This window comes from Xyrauchen texanus, chromosome 2 (assembly GCF_025860055.1).
Source record: "Xyrauchen texanus isolate HMW12.3.18 chromosome 2, RBS_HiC_50CHRs, whole genome shotgun sequence".
Lineage (NCBI taxonomy): Eukaryota > Metazoa > Chordata > Actinopteri > Cypriniformes > Catostomidae > Xyrauchen > Xyrauchen texanus.
Window position 1 is genome coordinate 2,750,369 of NC_068277.1, and position 12,219 is coordinate 2,762,587.

Consider the following 12,219-nt stretch of genomic DNA (forward strand, 5'->3'; position numbering starts at 1 on the left):
AGTAAAATGCTGTACATGACAGAATGACCTGCACTGTTTGACACTAATATAAAAGGGGGAAAACAGCTAAACAATCCCAACACCCCAAAGCAAATATATATATATATATATATATATATATATATATATATATATATATATATATATATATATATATATATATATATAAATACAATCCAAAATACAGTTAAATTTACTTACCATAGGGAGACAAATATTTGGACCCCAATTAGATCTATTTAGAACGAGTCTGAGACAAATTTGTAGAAAATATAAAACATTTAATTCAAGGTAAGCTACTGTAGGTACTTTATTAGTTAGCATATGTATTATTAAAACAGCAGCACGTATCACAGTCATGCTGAAGCCACTCACATGTTCACTTAAAGGAATATTCTGGGTTCAATTCAAGTTAAGTCATGTTGATTACCACATAAAATAATTTCGACTCGTCCCTACTTTTCGTTAAAAAAAAAAATAAATAATAATAATAATAATAATACAGTGAGACACTTACAATGGAAGTCAATGGGGTCCAATTTTGGAAGGTAGAAATGTGAAGCTTATAATTTTATAAAAGCACTTACATTAATTCCTCTGTAAAACGAATGAATTATTTGAGCTGTATAGTTGTTTAAATAGTCGTTTTTACAGTTTATGGCGTGATGTTGTCATTGAAACGAAGTTGTAAATTAAGACTTTTTCTAAAGTTTACTAAGTGATTTAATGACAGTAAAAACATGTTTACACACATATTGTTGATGTCTTGTGTTTATACTTGTGAAACAGTATTTTAATGTGTACAGATTAAACCCCATTGACTTCCATTGGAAGTGTCTCACTGGAACACACATTTGTGCTTTTATTAAAGAAAAGTCATTTTTGTGGTAATCAACATTATGTCACAAATGTCGATTGAGTTTAACTTGTACCTGGAATATTCTTTTAATAATTGAATTGCCCCTACATGTTCATTTGGGAATGAGGGCTGACACGTACTTCAATTCACAGCGGGCAGATTTGATTGATTGATTTTCAAGAATTTATGGATTTTTTTTATTGTATTTTTTAAGGTAAAGTATAAAAAAATAATTTTGCTTTAAAATGACCCGGAAATAATTTCTGTAACATTCGGTTTAAAACTCTCCAAACACACGGGACTTAAATAAGAAAAGAGCAAAAGCTTTTCTGATCATATTAAGGCGGAATCGTTCAGAAACATTTTTAATGCTGGATGAAGGATCAGAAATGTTGAAAAAGGAAAACCAACACACTCAACCACATGAACAGATAAAGGTTATCTAAAGCCTCTGGGATCTGTTGGCACTAGACGGAGCTGTCTGGTGCCTTTGACGGGATCCTGGAGAAATGTTCATGAAGTTGTTGTTGCCAATCTGAACCGCACTGACGTTGGACATATGAATGGAGACGCGGCCTGAGAGGAAGTCAGAAAAAAGAAAAGTGATCAGTGAAAAAGTGAGTCACGGTTTCAGTTCCTGATTGGATTATTAGCAATAAAACTGACCTGGTGTTGATGATTGACGCTGTGAAGCAAACACAGACACAAAACAGAGAAACAAAGGTTTGCTGAGGGATAGTTTGAAATATTGTTTGAAATACTACACATTATTCATTTGCTTTGCTTCAGACCTGTGGTGCTCTGTTAGAGTGAGGCGCCACAAACACGACCGGACGAGAAAGGGAATCTATGAGAAAAAATTCATAAATAAATAATCACAAATTCATAAATCATAATTTTCAATTAAAATAAATAAATAAATTAAATGTAATTAATTTAACCTTTTTTTCTGCCCTCTGCTTTTTGATTGGCACCTGTTTCCTAAAGGAGAAAAAAAATGAAAAGTTTTACAAAAAAACATATAATTACAGAGAGCATCACAAGTTGTAGCCTAGAGAGGACAGATGCGTTTTGAACTTAGATTTAAATATGCAGTGTTGGATCAGTTCTGATAAAAGTCGAAAAGCTGTTCCAAAGTTTAGGTGCAAATGCTCGATCACCCCTAGATTTGAGCTTCAACTTAGGAACAGTTAATAAACTCTGGTTGGTGGACCTAAGTGCTCTTCCTGGACGGTGATCACACAAAAGGTCGGAGATAGGCAGGGGCTCATTTAAGGATTTAAATACTAGCAACAGCACCTTAAAATCAATTCTAGAATGGACAGGAAGCCAATGTAAAGACACTAAAAAAGGAGTAATATGTTCATGTTTACAGACACCCGTTAAAATCTCGCAGCTGCATTTGAACCATCTGTAATCTAGATATGGAAGAATTGTTTATTCCCAAATATAGGGAATTACAATAGTCCAGTCTAGAGGTGATAAAAGCATGCAACACTGTTTCGAAGTGCTTGATGGACAGAAAGGACAAGTACGCTTAGTTGATTAAAAACTATGTTAATTTGCACTATCACAGTTCTTACCGAAGAGGATAAAACACCAACATTTAAATGAGATGTTTTAGGGGCTTCTGAAAAGCCAAACATGACGATCTCAGTTTTACTCTCATTTAAATGTAAGAAAGTTTAAGACCTCCAGGCCTTGGCATCACACTGACAGGCAACGAGAGAGTCTAAGCCATTTTTATGCTTCAGGGGCAGATAAATGTGTGTATCATCCTCATGGCAGTGATAATACAAGCTATGTTTTTCAAAAATAGAGCCTAAGGGAATCATATAAAGAGAAAACAGTATGGGGGCCAAAATAGAGCCTTGGGGGACCCCACAAGTCAGGGGAGTAATACTCGAGTGGACTTTTTCTGTTTACAGGGAAACTTCTATTTTTAAGATATGATTGCAATCAACTTCCTCTAATGCCCATAATGCTCTAAACGAGAAAGAAGGATGGTCAACTGTATCGAATGCAGCACTTAAATGTAATGGCAGTTTTCCAAGGCACGTTACGGTTCGACTCAACGCGACTCGCTTTACTTTTCTGAGCTTGCTTTTCCACTGCAGTTTAGTGCCCCTCATCGTGGGTGGGATTATAGGCAGATCGTCATAGTTGCGTCGTGACATAAAAAAATAAACAATAACACGAGCGATAGCTGTTAGCCGCTAGCTCATTGTGCTGCATAAAGCAGTTGTTGATGGTGATTTTACACAAGTGTAACAGTTAAATTGGTTGTTTTAGAAGCTTCCAGTAGCTGCTCAACTAAATAAAGTGAAGCTTTCAAGCAGATTACAGAGTTAATATAACAAAATGTACCATTCTCCATTGTGAACACCAACAACGCTATGACCGGGTCCAGCGCACACTCCCTCCCGTTGCTCACCGGTCTAGATAACGTCCATTTGGTCGAACCACTTCCACTTTTCCTTGATGGTTCTGTTGTCACGTTTAAGTTGTTTAACTTTTCCCTGCACTGTTGGGAGGTCCGGCAGTATCCGTGTGTGGCCAACAGCTGAGACACTTCCTGACAGACTTTTTCGTTTCACATAGTTTGGTTCGTCGCTAACAAGAGGAATGTATCAACCTCGTTTATTGACCACGCCGTGGTTTTGCGCACAGCCATTTTAACAATTAGAAAGACACGTGAACAAATGATACTGTTATCGCTGTTGCTAACTTTAAAACTAGCGGGTTGATGTCCCGTGTTGGAAATCCAGTGACGCTGGTAGTGATGATTCTCTCTGACCAATCAGTGATCGGCAGGATTTTGACGTCACAGTTAGTATCGGCTCAGCTTGCTTGGAACCTCGACCGAGGTGGTACTAAGAAAAGTAGCAGGTACTATCAACAGTGGAAAACCCCAAAAAAGCGAGCAGAGTCGAGTCAAGTTGTACCGTTCAGTGGAAAAGCCCCATAAAAGGACCAGGACAGCCGAGTCACCAGTGTCACAGTCGGTCTCCCTCGTGTTTCCTAGGACTCTTATTTTGAAGTGTTTCCCCATGACTACTTTTCCCAATATGCTCTGCTTTCATCACTGCCATCTGTTTCCAATCATTCGCACCTGTTTTCCATTCCCTCATTAGTTCTTGTTTGTATATAAACCCTCTAGTTTTCGCATCCCTTTGTCAGTTCTTGTTTGTTGTTATTGGAGTTCACGTTGGTTTGTTTCACGTTTATCATCTTTATTAAAGCTTGCAATTAGATCCTATGTCTAATCTCAGCAACGACTCTTTACAACCAGAATCAGTGGCTATTAAGACATCATTTAAAACTTTTAATTTGTAATTTAATAGATTGCTATCTGATTTCAATTGATTTTGAATGACAGAATTTATGAAATATTAAACATTTAATCATATTTAATATTAAAACGACTTTGGTTTAAAAAAAACACATTATTTTCACCTGGCTTTGCAATATACTGCTAAAGTCGTGTTCTTTGAGGTTGTACAGATTAGACAAAATTATTTACCTGTTGAGGAGAAGGACCTGTGACACACGAAATAAAAGGAGGCCGTCCTTATAAAAGACGAAAAAAACCAAAATGTCAAATACAATGAGAACATATCTGAAATGGGAAGCATTATAATAGTGTTGAGTAGTTTCCAAACACAAATGTGATGATGATTTCAGTGTATTTTAACATGTTTCCTTCAGGATGAATATAACGGGACATACTGTTCTTTGCTTTAGGGCTGATTTGGACCGATCTTAAACCGGAACAGATGTCATCGTCCTACAAATAATTGAGAAAAACATTTAAATTCTGGTTAATAATCGATCTGTTCAGAGTATAAAAATAGGGTCCTAAACACAACAAATGCTTTGTGTGCATCACCTATTTTTTGGCATATTTCCATTTGATCTCAATATTAATCAAAAGATTTAGCAAGTATGATTAGATATTAAAATTATTTTATACCAGTTGTTTGAGAACATCATGAACAGCATCGTTCACTCCACGTTTGTGCATGTTGAAGACCTTTTCAGTCACATGAACACAATCTAAAAACACAAAACAGGACAATGAGGTGAGACACTTTATGACACTTTTATGATGTTATTGAGTCCTTTTTGAAGCTTGAAAGCGTCAGTCCCGATTCTCGGGTTTCTGTTATTAAATGAGCCAATTTTCTGACCTCTGAATGACGGTCTCTGGTTGGGTTCATGAGTCCAGCACGCTGACATGAGCTGAACTATATCATCCAACCCTTCTGCCACACTGTGGTCGATTGATGTCACATCCGGTCTGTCACCTTGAGGGATACGAAAGCGTACCAGACTCGAGAGAGCATCTATAAGACGACAGAGACAGACGTTTGAATAAATACAGTAGCGTACAGCAGAGTGTCGGTTTAGCTGAAGTGTGCTTACTAGCGTATGGCTCCTTTCCAGTGATGATGGACCACAACAGCACACCGTAACTGAAGAGAACAAGACACACATCAAATCAACTTCAATTAATTTGCATTTCACTTTTGTGGTGCAGAAACAGCATCTGCATTTACACAGACTTTTTAGAAAGGAGGCAGCATAAATACACCAAAATAAATCCATGATTACAAGCTGATTGTTCATTATTTTGTTCAAGTTGACAGAAAACAACACCGGCACTTACAATGGAAGTCAATGGGGCCAATTTTTGGAGGGTTTAAAGGTCAAGCTTCTAATTTTATAAAAGCACTTACATTAATTCCTCTGTTAAAACTTGTGTATTGTTGAGCTGTAAAGTTGTTTAAAGCATCGATTTAGGGTTTACGGTGTTACATCGCTGTTTATGTCTTGTGGCTATACTTTTTAAACAGTATTTTAACATTTACGGATTGACCCCATTCCCTTCTTTTAATAAATTGAAATTATTTTTGTAGTAATCATTATGACAAAAATGCTGTCGATTAATCTTTTATTTAATATATTCCTATAATCTTGTCAACAAAACTACTGCTGTTTTTTTATTTTGTCAATGATAACCTGGATGAGACAAAATAGGTGGATAGTGACGATAATCAAACATTTGTGAATAAAATATGCGGTTGACAAAAATGTCGAGAAAATATAATATCGCAAGACATTAACAAAGCACTAACACTGTTTATTTATGCACATATTTTTACCATATTTAATGAGTGGACGTTGTATTTTGGGGTTTGTCTTAGGAAGAAATGCCAACAAAACTATATCTGGTAAGAAACCTAATTAAGTTTTTACATTGAAACCTATTTGAGTCAAATGCTTATACCGGTAGTCTCTAGTTTCGTACGATATGCCATTTTTTAAATTTGAGCAATTTATTGCGAAACGGCACGATGTTAAACACAATGACCACATTTGTGGACTATAAACTCAGCATCAGGCTTTATATGGAGTTATGACGAAAATAAGATGCATTTCAAACTGTTCTGAGACCAGTGCAGACAGACAGCACACTGGAGGTTAAGTCATGCACTAAATAGGGAGCAAGGGATCATCCTATAGCTCTCCTATAACTGATCTGAGACCAGTGCAGACAGACAGCACACTGGAGGTTAAGTCATGCACTAAATAGGGAGCAAGGGAGCATCCTATAGCTCTCCTATAACTGTTCTGAGACCAGTGCAGACAGACAACACACTGGAGGTTAAGTCATGCACTAAATAGGGAGCAAGGGAGCATCCTATAGCTCTCCTATAACTGTTCTGAGACCAGTGCAGACAGACAGCACACTGGAGGTTAAGTCATGCACTAAATAGGGAGCAAGGGATCATCCTATAGCTCTCCTATAACTGTTCTGAGACCAGTGCAGACAGACAGCACATTGGAGGTTAAGTCATGCACTAAATAGGGAGCAAGGGAGCATCCTATAGCTCTCTATAACTGTTCTGAGACCAGTGCAGACAGACAGCACACTGGAGGTTAAGTCATCTACTAAATAGGGTGCAAGGGAGCATCCTATAGCTCTCTATAACTGTTCTGAGACCAGTGCAGACAGACAGCACACTGGAGGTTAAGTCATGCACTAAATAGGGAGCAAGGGAGCATCCTATAGCTCTCTATAACTGTTCTGAGACCAGTGCAGACAGACAGCACACTGGAGGTTAAGTCATGCACTAAATAGGGAGCAAGGGAGCATCCTATAGCTCTCTATAACTGTTCTGAGACCAGTGCAGACAGACAGCACACTGGAGGTTAAGTCATGCACTAAATAGGGAGCAAGGGAGCATCCTATAGCTCTCTATAACTGTTCTGAGACCAGTGCAGACAGACAGCACACTGGAGGTTAAGTCATGCTACTAAATAGGGTGCAAGGGAGCATCCTATAGCTCTCTATAACTGTTCTGAGACCAGTGCAGACAGACAGCATACTGGAGGTTAAGTCATGCACTAAATAGGGAGCAAGGGAGCATCCTATAGCTCTCTATAACTGTTCTGAGACCAGTGCAGACAGACAGCATACTGGAGGTTAAGTCATGCACTAAATAGGGAGCAAGGGAGCATCCTATAGCTCTCTATAACTGTTCTGAGACCAGTGCAGACAGACAGCATACTGGAGGTTAAGTCATGCACTAAATAGGGAGCAAGGGAGCATCCTATAGCTCTCTATAACTGTTCTGAGACCAGTGCAGACAGACAGCATACTGGAGGTTAAGTCATGCACTAAATAGGGAGCACGGGAGCATCCTATATCTCTCTATGCAGTTAAGTGCGTTCACTCCTAAAATCTGATCAAAAGTTCAGTTTCAGGCTGCAGATGATGTTTGGACACTCAATGATCATCAGTACATAGATTCACATTTATAATGGATCATTTTATCTGAACATGGTTGACGGTGATGCTGGACATTACTTTGAATTAATTATGATCATTTCTGGGCGGGGGGGGGGTGTTCGCTGTCCTATTCTGCATATCGTGGCGCCGTTTTGTTGTCCATTCTGCATAACGCGGCGGCTCATTTTTGCTTATAGCAGCCCATTTGGCTCAATTTGTGGCCGACCCACCGGTCTCCCGATGGCCTTTCCGCCCCTGATCGGCCCCAAAGGGTATCGGCCCACCGGGAAAATGCCAGTCTAGATTACCAGTCTAGCCCTGCCCGGCCCCCAATTAGGCTAATCAGCCGAGGAGAGGGATAAGTGCAGCGGGACGCAGCAGTTCGAGAGAGAGCTGTGTGACTGTGACAAGGAGGAGGCGAATAATATAATATTTTATGAAACTATAATGAAATTAAAATATATTTCCATAATAAAATCGTAACTTATTATTATTGGGTTCCAAACAATAAAGATGATAAGTGGGCTGAGACCCAATCACAAAGTAAACTGATAAAAGGTGAAGATGACGTGAATCTTTTTTCTACATATATATTTTACTCTATTGTTTTTTTATTATTTATTTAGTCTGGACCTTTTTAAGAGGACCCTTTCTTGAACACTATTTTTTATGTTAATAATCAAAGCGTACAACAATTATCGTCACAGATTTTGGCCGATAACCGATAGTTCCAAAAGGAAACTATCAGCACCGATATATCGGTCTACCTGTATAAGGAAGTCCACATGACATATGTGTGCTATATTCCGAGTCTTCTGAAGACTTTTGGTTTGCTTGTCTTGATACCTGTAAATGTCAGAGGCTTTGTTTGGTTTGTAATTCACAGAGTTCAGCGCTTCAGGCGGCATGTAGCTCAAAGTTCCACCCTCGGATTCATCCTTCTCTTGGACACTTTTAGAAAGACTTCGAGCAACTCGCGACAGACCAAAATCTGTTAGCTGTAGGGAATAGAAAGTTAGAGAAAGATTTAGGCCTGTTTACGTTGTTCGATGTTGCAGCTGCTTCGCTTCAGTGTTGCATAACAGTGTTGTAAAACAGGCTTTAAGGCTGGGACTCGCCTTGGCGTTGAGGCTGTCATCCAGGAGCACGTTATTGGGCTTCAGATCCAAGTGTAAAAGGGGAGTGGCCAACTGATGCAGGAAGTTCATTCCCAGACCAATCTGATGAGTGATGCGGAAGGTCAGAGGCCACGGAGGGGGTCCACTCAACGCATGCAGTAGATCAGCCAGAGAGCCCCTCGACATGAACTCCATCACCAGACCTACCTGAGACAGGTTATGCATACCGCCCAGACGCCCCTCGTACAAGCCGAAGATCCGCAGGACATTTGGATTTCCACCCTGGAACATCAGATTAGCTTCTCTTTGAAGAGACGACGTGGACCTGCTGAATGAAGGAGAAGAATAAGGTGCTGGGAAAGGCTGATAACCGATTAATCGATAAATTGATTTATAGAATGTAAAAAAAGAGATAATAATAATAAATAAAATTTATGAAAATGTAAAAACTATCTGCAAATATCGACAGATTTTGGCGGATAACCGATAGTTCCAAAAGGCAACTATCGGCACCGATTAATCAGTAAAACCGATATACAGTATCGGTCTACTTCTAAATTTGACATTTCTATATATTATTCCAGTGACGATTATAATAATAATTGTATTTTTCTTGAAAAAAATGTTTTATTATGATTATTTTGGTAAAATGTCAAATACAGAAGATGAAATGGTCAGCCATAAGGCCGCATTTCATTCATTTCCTGCGAGAGACCAAATGCTTTAAAGCACAATATTGACTTTGTGGAAGTAAAAATACCATAATAGATTTTTGCCAATAACTTATAAACCTTTAAAGACAGACCTACCGTGAGCTCTGAGGTTTTTCATCAATGGTCGATGCTTCTGTTGAAGCCATCAATCTGCTTTATTTCAACCTCATTGTTAAAAATCATGTTTAATAGCGGAGTTCCTGGTGAACAACTACATTACGCATAATCCAGCAGAGAAAGATCCACCAATCAGAGAACTGCTGCCAATAAAGCCCACCAAACAAGCCCGGAAGCGACCGCCCACTCCCATGACGCCTTTAAATGATGCACACGACTCGGTCTCCCTTAAACTACTCATATGTTTGTATATTTTGGAATATTTCGCAATAAACGTTAACTATAGTGTTCCATATTTATAAAAAAAAAAAACATAAAATCGATTGTATTATATATGTCCATCGTTTTATACTCAATTACGTCAGTCAAAATGCTTCATGCACTGTAGTTCGTGCCCACTTGTATCTTTGTCTTTTCATCTGAATTTCAAATACTTTTTTGCCTCAAATCAAAGTTTGTGATGTTGTGATTCACCTCAGAGCTGGTTGGTTTGGTTGGTTCATGGCTTACAACTAATTCGATGGAGGAAACGAATGGGAACTCAAGCGCCTGAAAAAGTGGGCGGGCACTGTTGTGCTCTAGAGTACCTGTTTGGAAAACAGTTAATTAACAACGCAAATAAGACTTTAGTTCCCTGTGAATGTAGAATATGAATGGACACTTTTTACACTATACAACAGAATGTGTATAGCCTATTGTTGTGTATTATGTTTTGACAATAAATAAATAACGTTATCCACCTTTTATTTAAAGGAATATTCCGGGTTCAATACAAGTTCAGCTCAATCGACAGTGTTTGTGGCATAATGTTGTTTACCACAAAAATTAATTTCAACTCGTTCCTCCTTTTCTTTAAATCTGTGTTCCAGTGAGACACTTACAATAGAAGTCAATGGGGTCAATCTGTAAACGTTAAAATACTCCGGCTACGTCTACATTAATCCAGATACAGTTTTCATTTCAAAACGCTCTCAGTCCACACTAACGTTTAAATCGTGTTACTGCGCATGCGGGAAATACCCGCTGCATGTACGGTCTGAAACGTAATTGTCTGCGTGTTCCGTCGCCGGACAGCAATCCCGAGTAAACTTCCCTTCGCCTTTGAAGGAACGCAATGTGATGGTTGTACAAAGTAACATTTGTTTTTTAACAACGCTATCAAATTGAGTATCAAGTACAACAGCGCCGCTATAACAAGGGCCGCCATCTTGATTTTTTTGGTTGGATAGATCACATGACTGTGTCACATGACAACAAATACATCATCATTTTCAGATATATCTGATTTCACAGTCCACACTACAATGCGAAAACGCCGTTTTTAAAATTATCCTCTTTGGAGTGCGTTTTCAAAAAGCGACGTTTTCGTGAGCAAAACGCCGTCTCAGTGTGGACTGAAGGCCAAAACGGAGAGAAAAAGATGTGCTTTATAATGAAAACATATTAGTGTGGACAAGGCCTCACTATTTCATAAGTATAGCCACAAGATGTAAACAATATGTGTATTAACATGATTTTACTGTATAATATGATATCTGTGTAAAGTTACCCATTGCCATGATGACATAATGCCGTAAACTCTAAAACGGCCTAATAAAACGACAATTTAAACAACTTTACACGAGTATAGTACATAAATAATACACAAGTTTTAACTAAACAATGAATGTAAGTGCTTTTATAAAATTATAAACTTCACATTTCTGCATTTAATCCTCAAATATTTGGCCCCATTGACTTCCATTGTAAGTGTCTCACTTTTTTTTAAGAAGAGTCGAAATTTTGGTCAAAATATTTGCTGCCTCTTATTGATTTTAAGGGTATTTTTACTTGGAGGAAATTTTTTCTAACCATATAAGAAACCAAACTTTCATGTCAAATACTAGAACTGAATAATTTATTTTAATGAATGATTGGCAATGTCAACTTGTCATGAAAAACAACACATAACCTCAAATTACCCGTCATTATAAAGCAACAACTTTATCGCCACGTCGGTTCCCCATCCCTTGTGTTTTGCTCGGTAGATCTGTCCGAACCCACCGGATCCGATCACCGTCCAGCCGTCCAGACAATCATCGCGAATCAGATCGGACCGCAGACAGTACAGTCCGTCCATTCTCACTGCAGCGCGACACGAACTTCTTCAGTAACGAGTCTTAAGTGCAGAATGTTCAAACATGGTATATTTCAGTTCAAACTCACAAAAGTCACTATTTCCCCCTCAAGTTCCCTGTTATTAATGGCGACGATTCACATTGTAAAGTTTGTTCCACTTTTATGCACACACACACATTCAAAGTGAAGGGGAAGTTCAGAATGACGTAACTTCACCAACTGCAGTGTAGAGTCAAACTAATGGAAACAGACACTATTATACATTTTATTACATCATCTTTATATTTAGATACAATGTCGTTTGGCGATGTATTAAAAACGAGTTTGAGTATGTACAGACTATTTCGCAAAAACGGACCACTTCAATTAAAACCCCGAACTGTTGGGGGAAAGGAAGTCCCGCCTTACAGGTAAAAGAGCCAATCAGTTTTTAGACATAGAGCTCGCTTGACGATCAACTCGAGAATGCGCATGCGCATTAGCTGGACCAGCCTGAAA

General features: G+C 38.5%; 1 protein-coding gene across 3 annotated transcripts; it reads right to left on the bottom strand.

The window, feature by feature from the left end:
* Window positions 1–271: 271 nt before the first annotated feature.
* On the bottom strand, window positions 272–11,908 carry ripk3 (receptor-interacting serine-threonine kinase 3). Of its 3 annotated transcripts, none has more exons than XM_052140671.1 (12): window positions 11,565–11,907; window positions 8,774–9,098; window positions 8,502–8,653; window positions 5,285–5,334; window positions 5,050–5,205; window positions 4,833–4,915; window positions 4,589–4,646; window positions 4,383–4,429; window positions 1,801–1,840; window positions 1,651–1,706; window positions 1,526–1,544; window positions 272–1,435 (listed from the first exon to the last, which is right to left on the bottom strand). In XM_052140671.1, exons 1-12 carry the CDS (start codon window positions 11,720–11,722, stop codon window positions 1,302–1,304), a joined length of 1,278 nt encoding a protein of 425 aa, XP_051996631.1. In that variant the 5' UTR covers window positions 11,723–11,907; the 3' UTR covers window positions 272–1,301. The 3 variants fall into 3 exon arrangements, with proteins under 3 accessions (XP_051996631.1, XP_051996622.1, XP_051996640.1); XM_052140662.1 differs by having other exon boundaries at window positions 8,774–9,101; XM_052140680.1 differs by lacking the exon at window positions 8,502–8,653 and having other exon boundaries at window positions 8,697–9,101; window positions 11,565–11,908.
* Window positions 11,909–12,219: the final 311 nt, after the last annotated feature.

Bases quoted from the DNA above. Each gene is read 5' to 3' on its own strand.
- ripk3 (XM_052140662.1), bottom strand. From the start codon at position 11,722: ATGGACGGACTGTACTGTCTGCGGTCCGATCTGATTCGCGATGATTGT. The intron at 4,916-5,049 runs GTCAGAAAATTG...TTGTGTTTTTAG, and splicing joins CCAGAGACCGTCATTCAGAG to ATTGTGTTCATGTGACTGAA. The intron at 4,647-4,832 runs GTATAAAATAAT...AATTATTTGTAG, and splicing joins ATGATGTTCTCAAACAACTG to GACGATGACATCTGTTCCGG.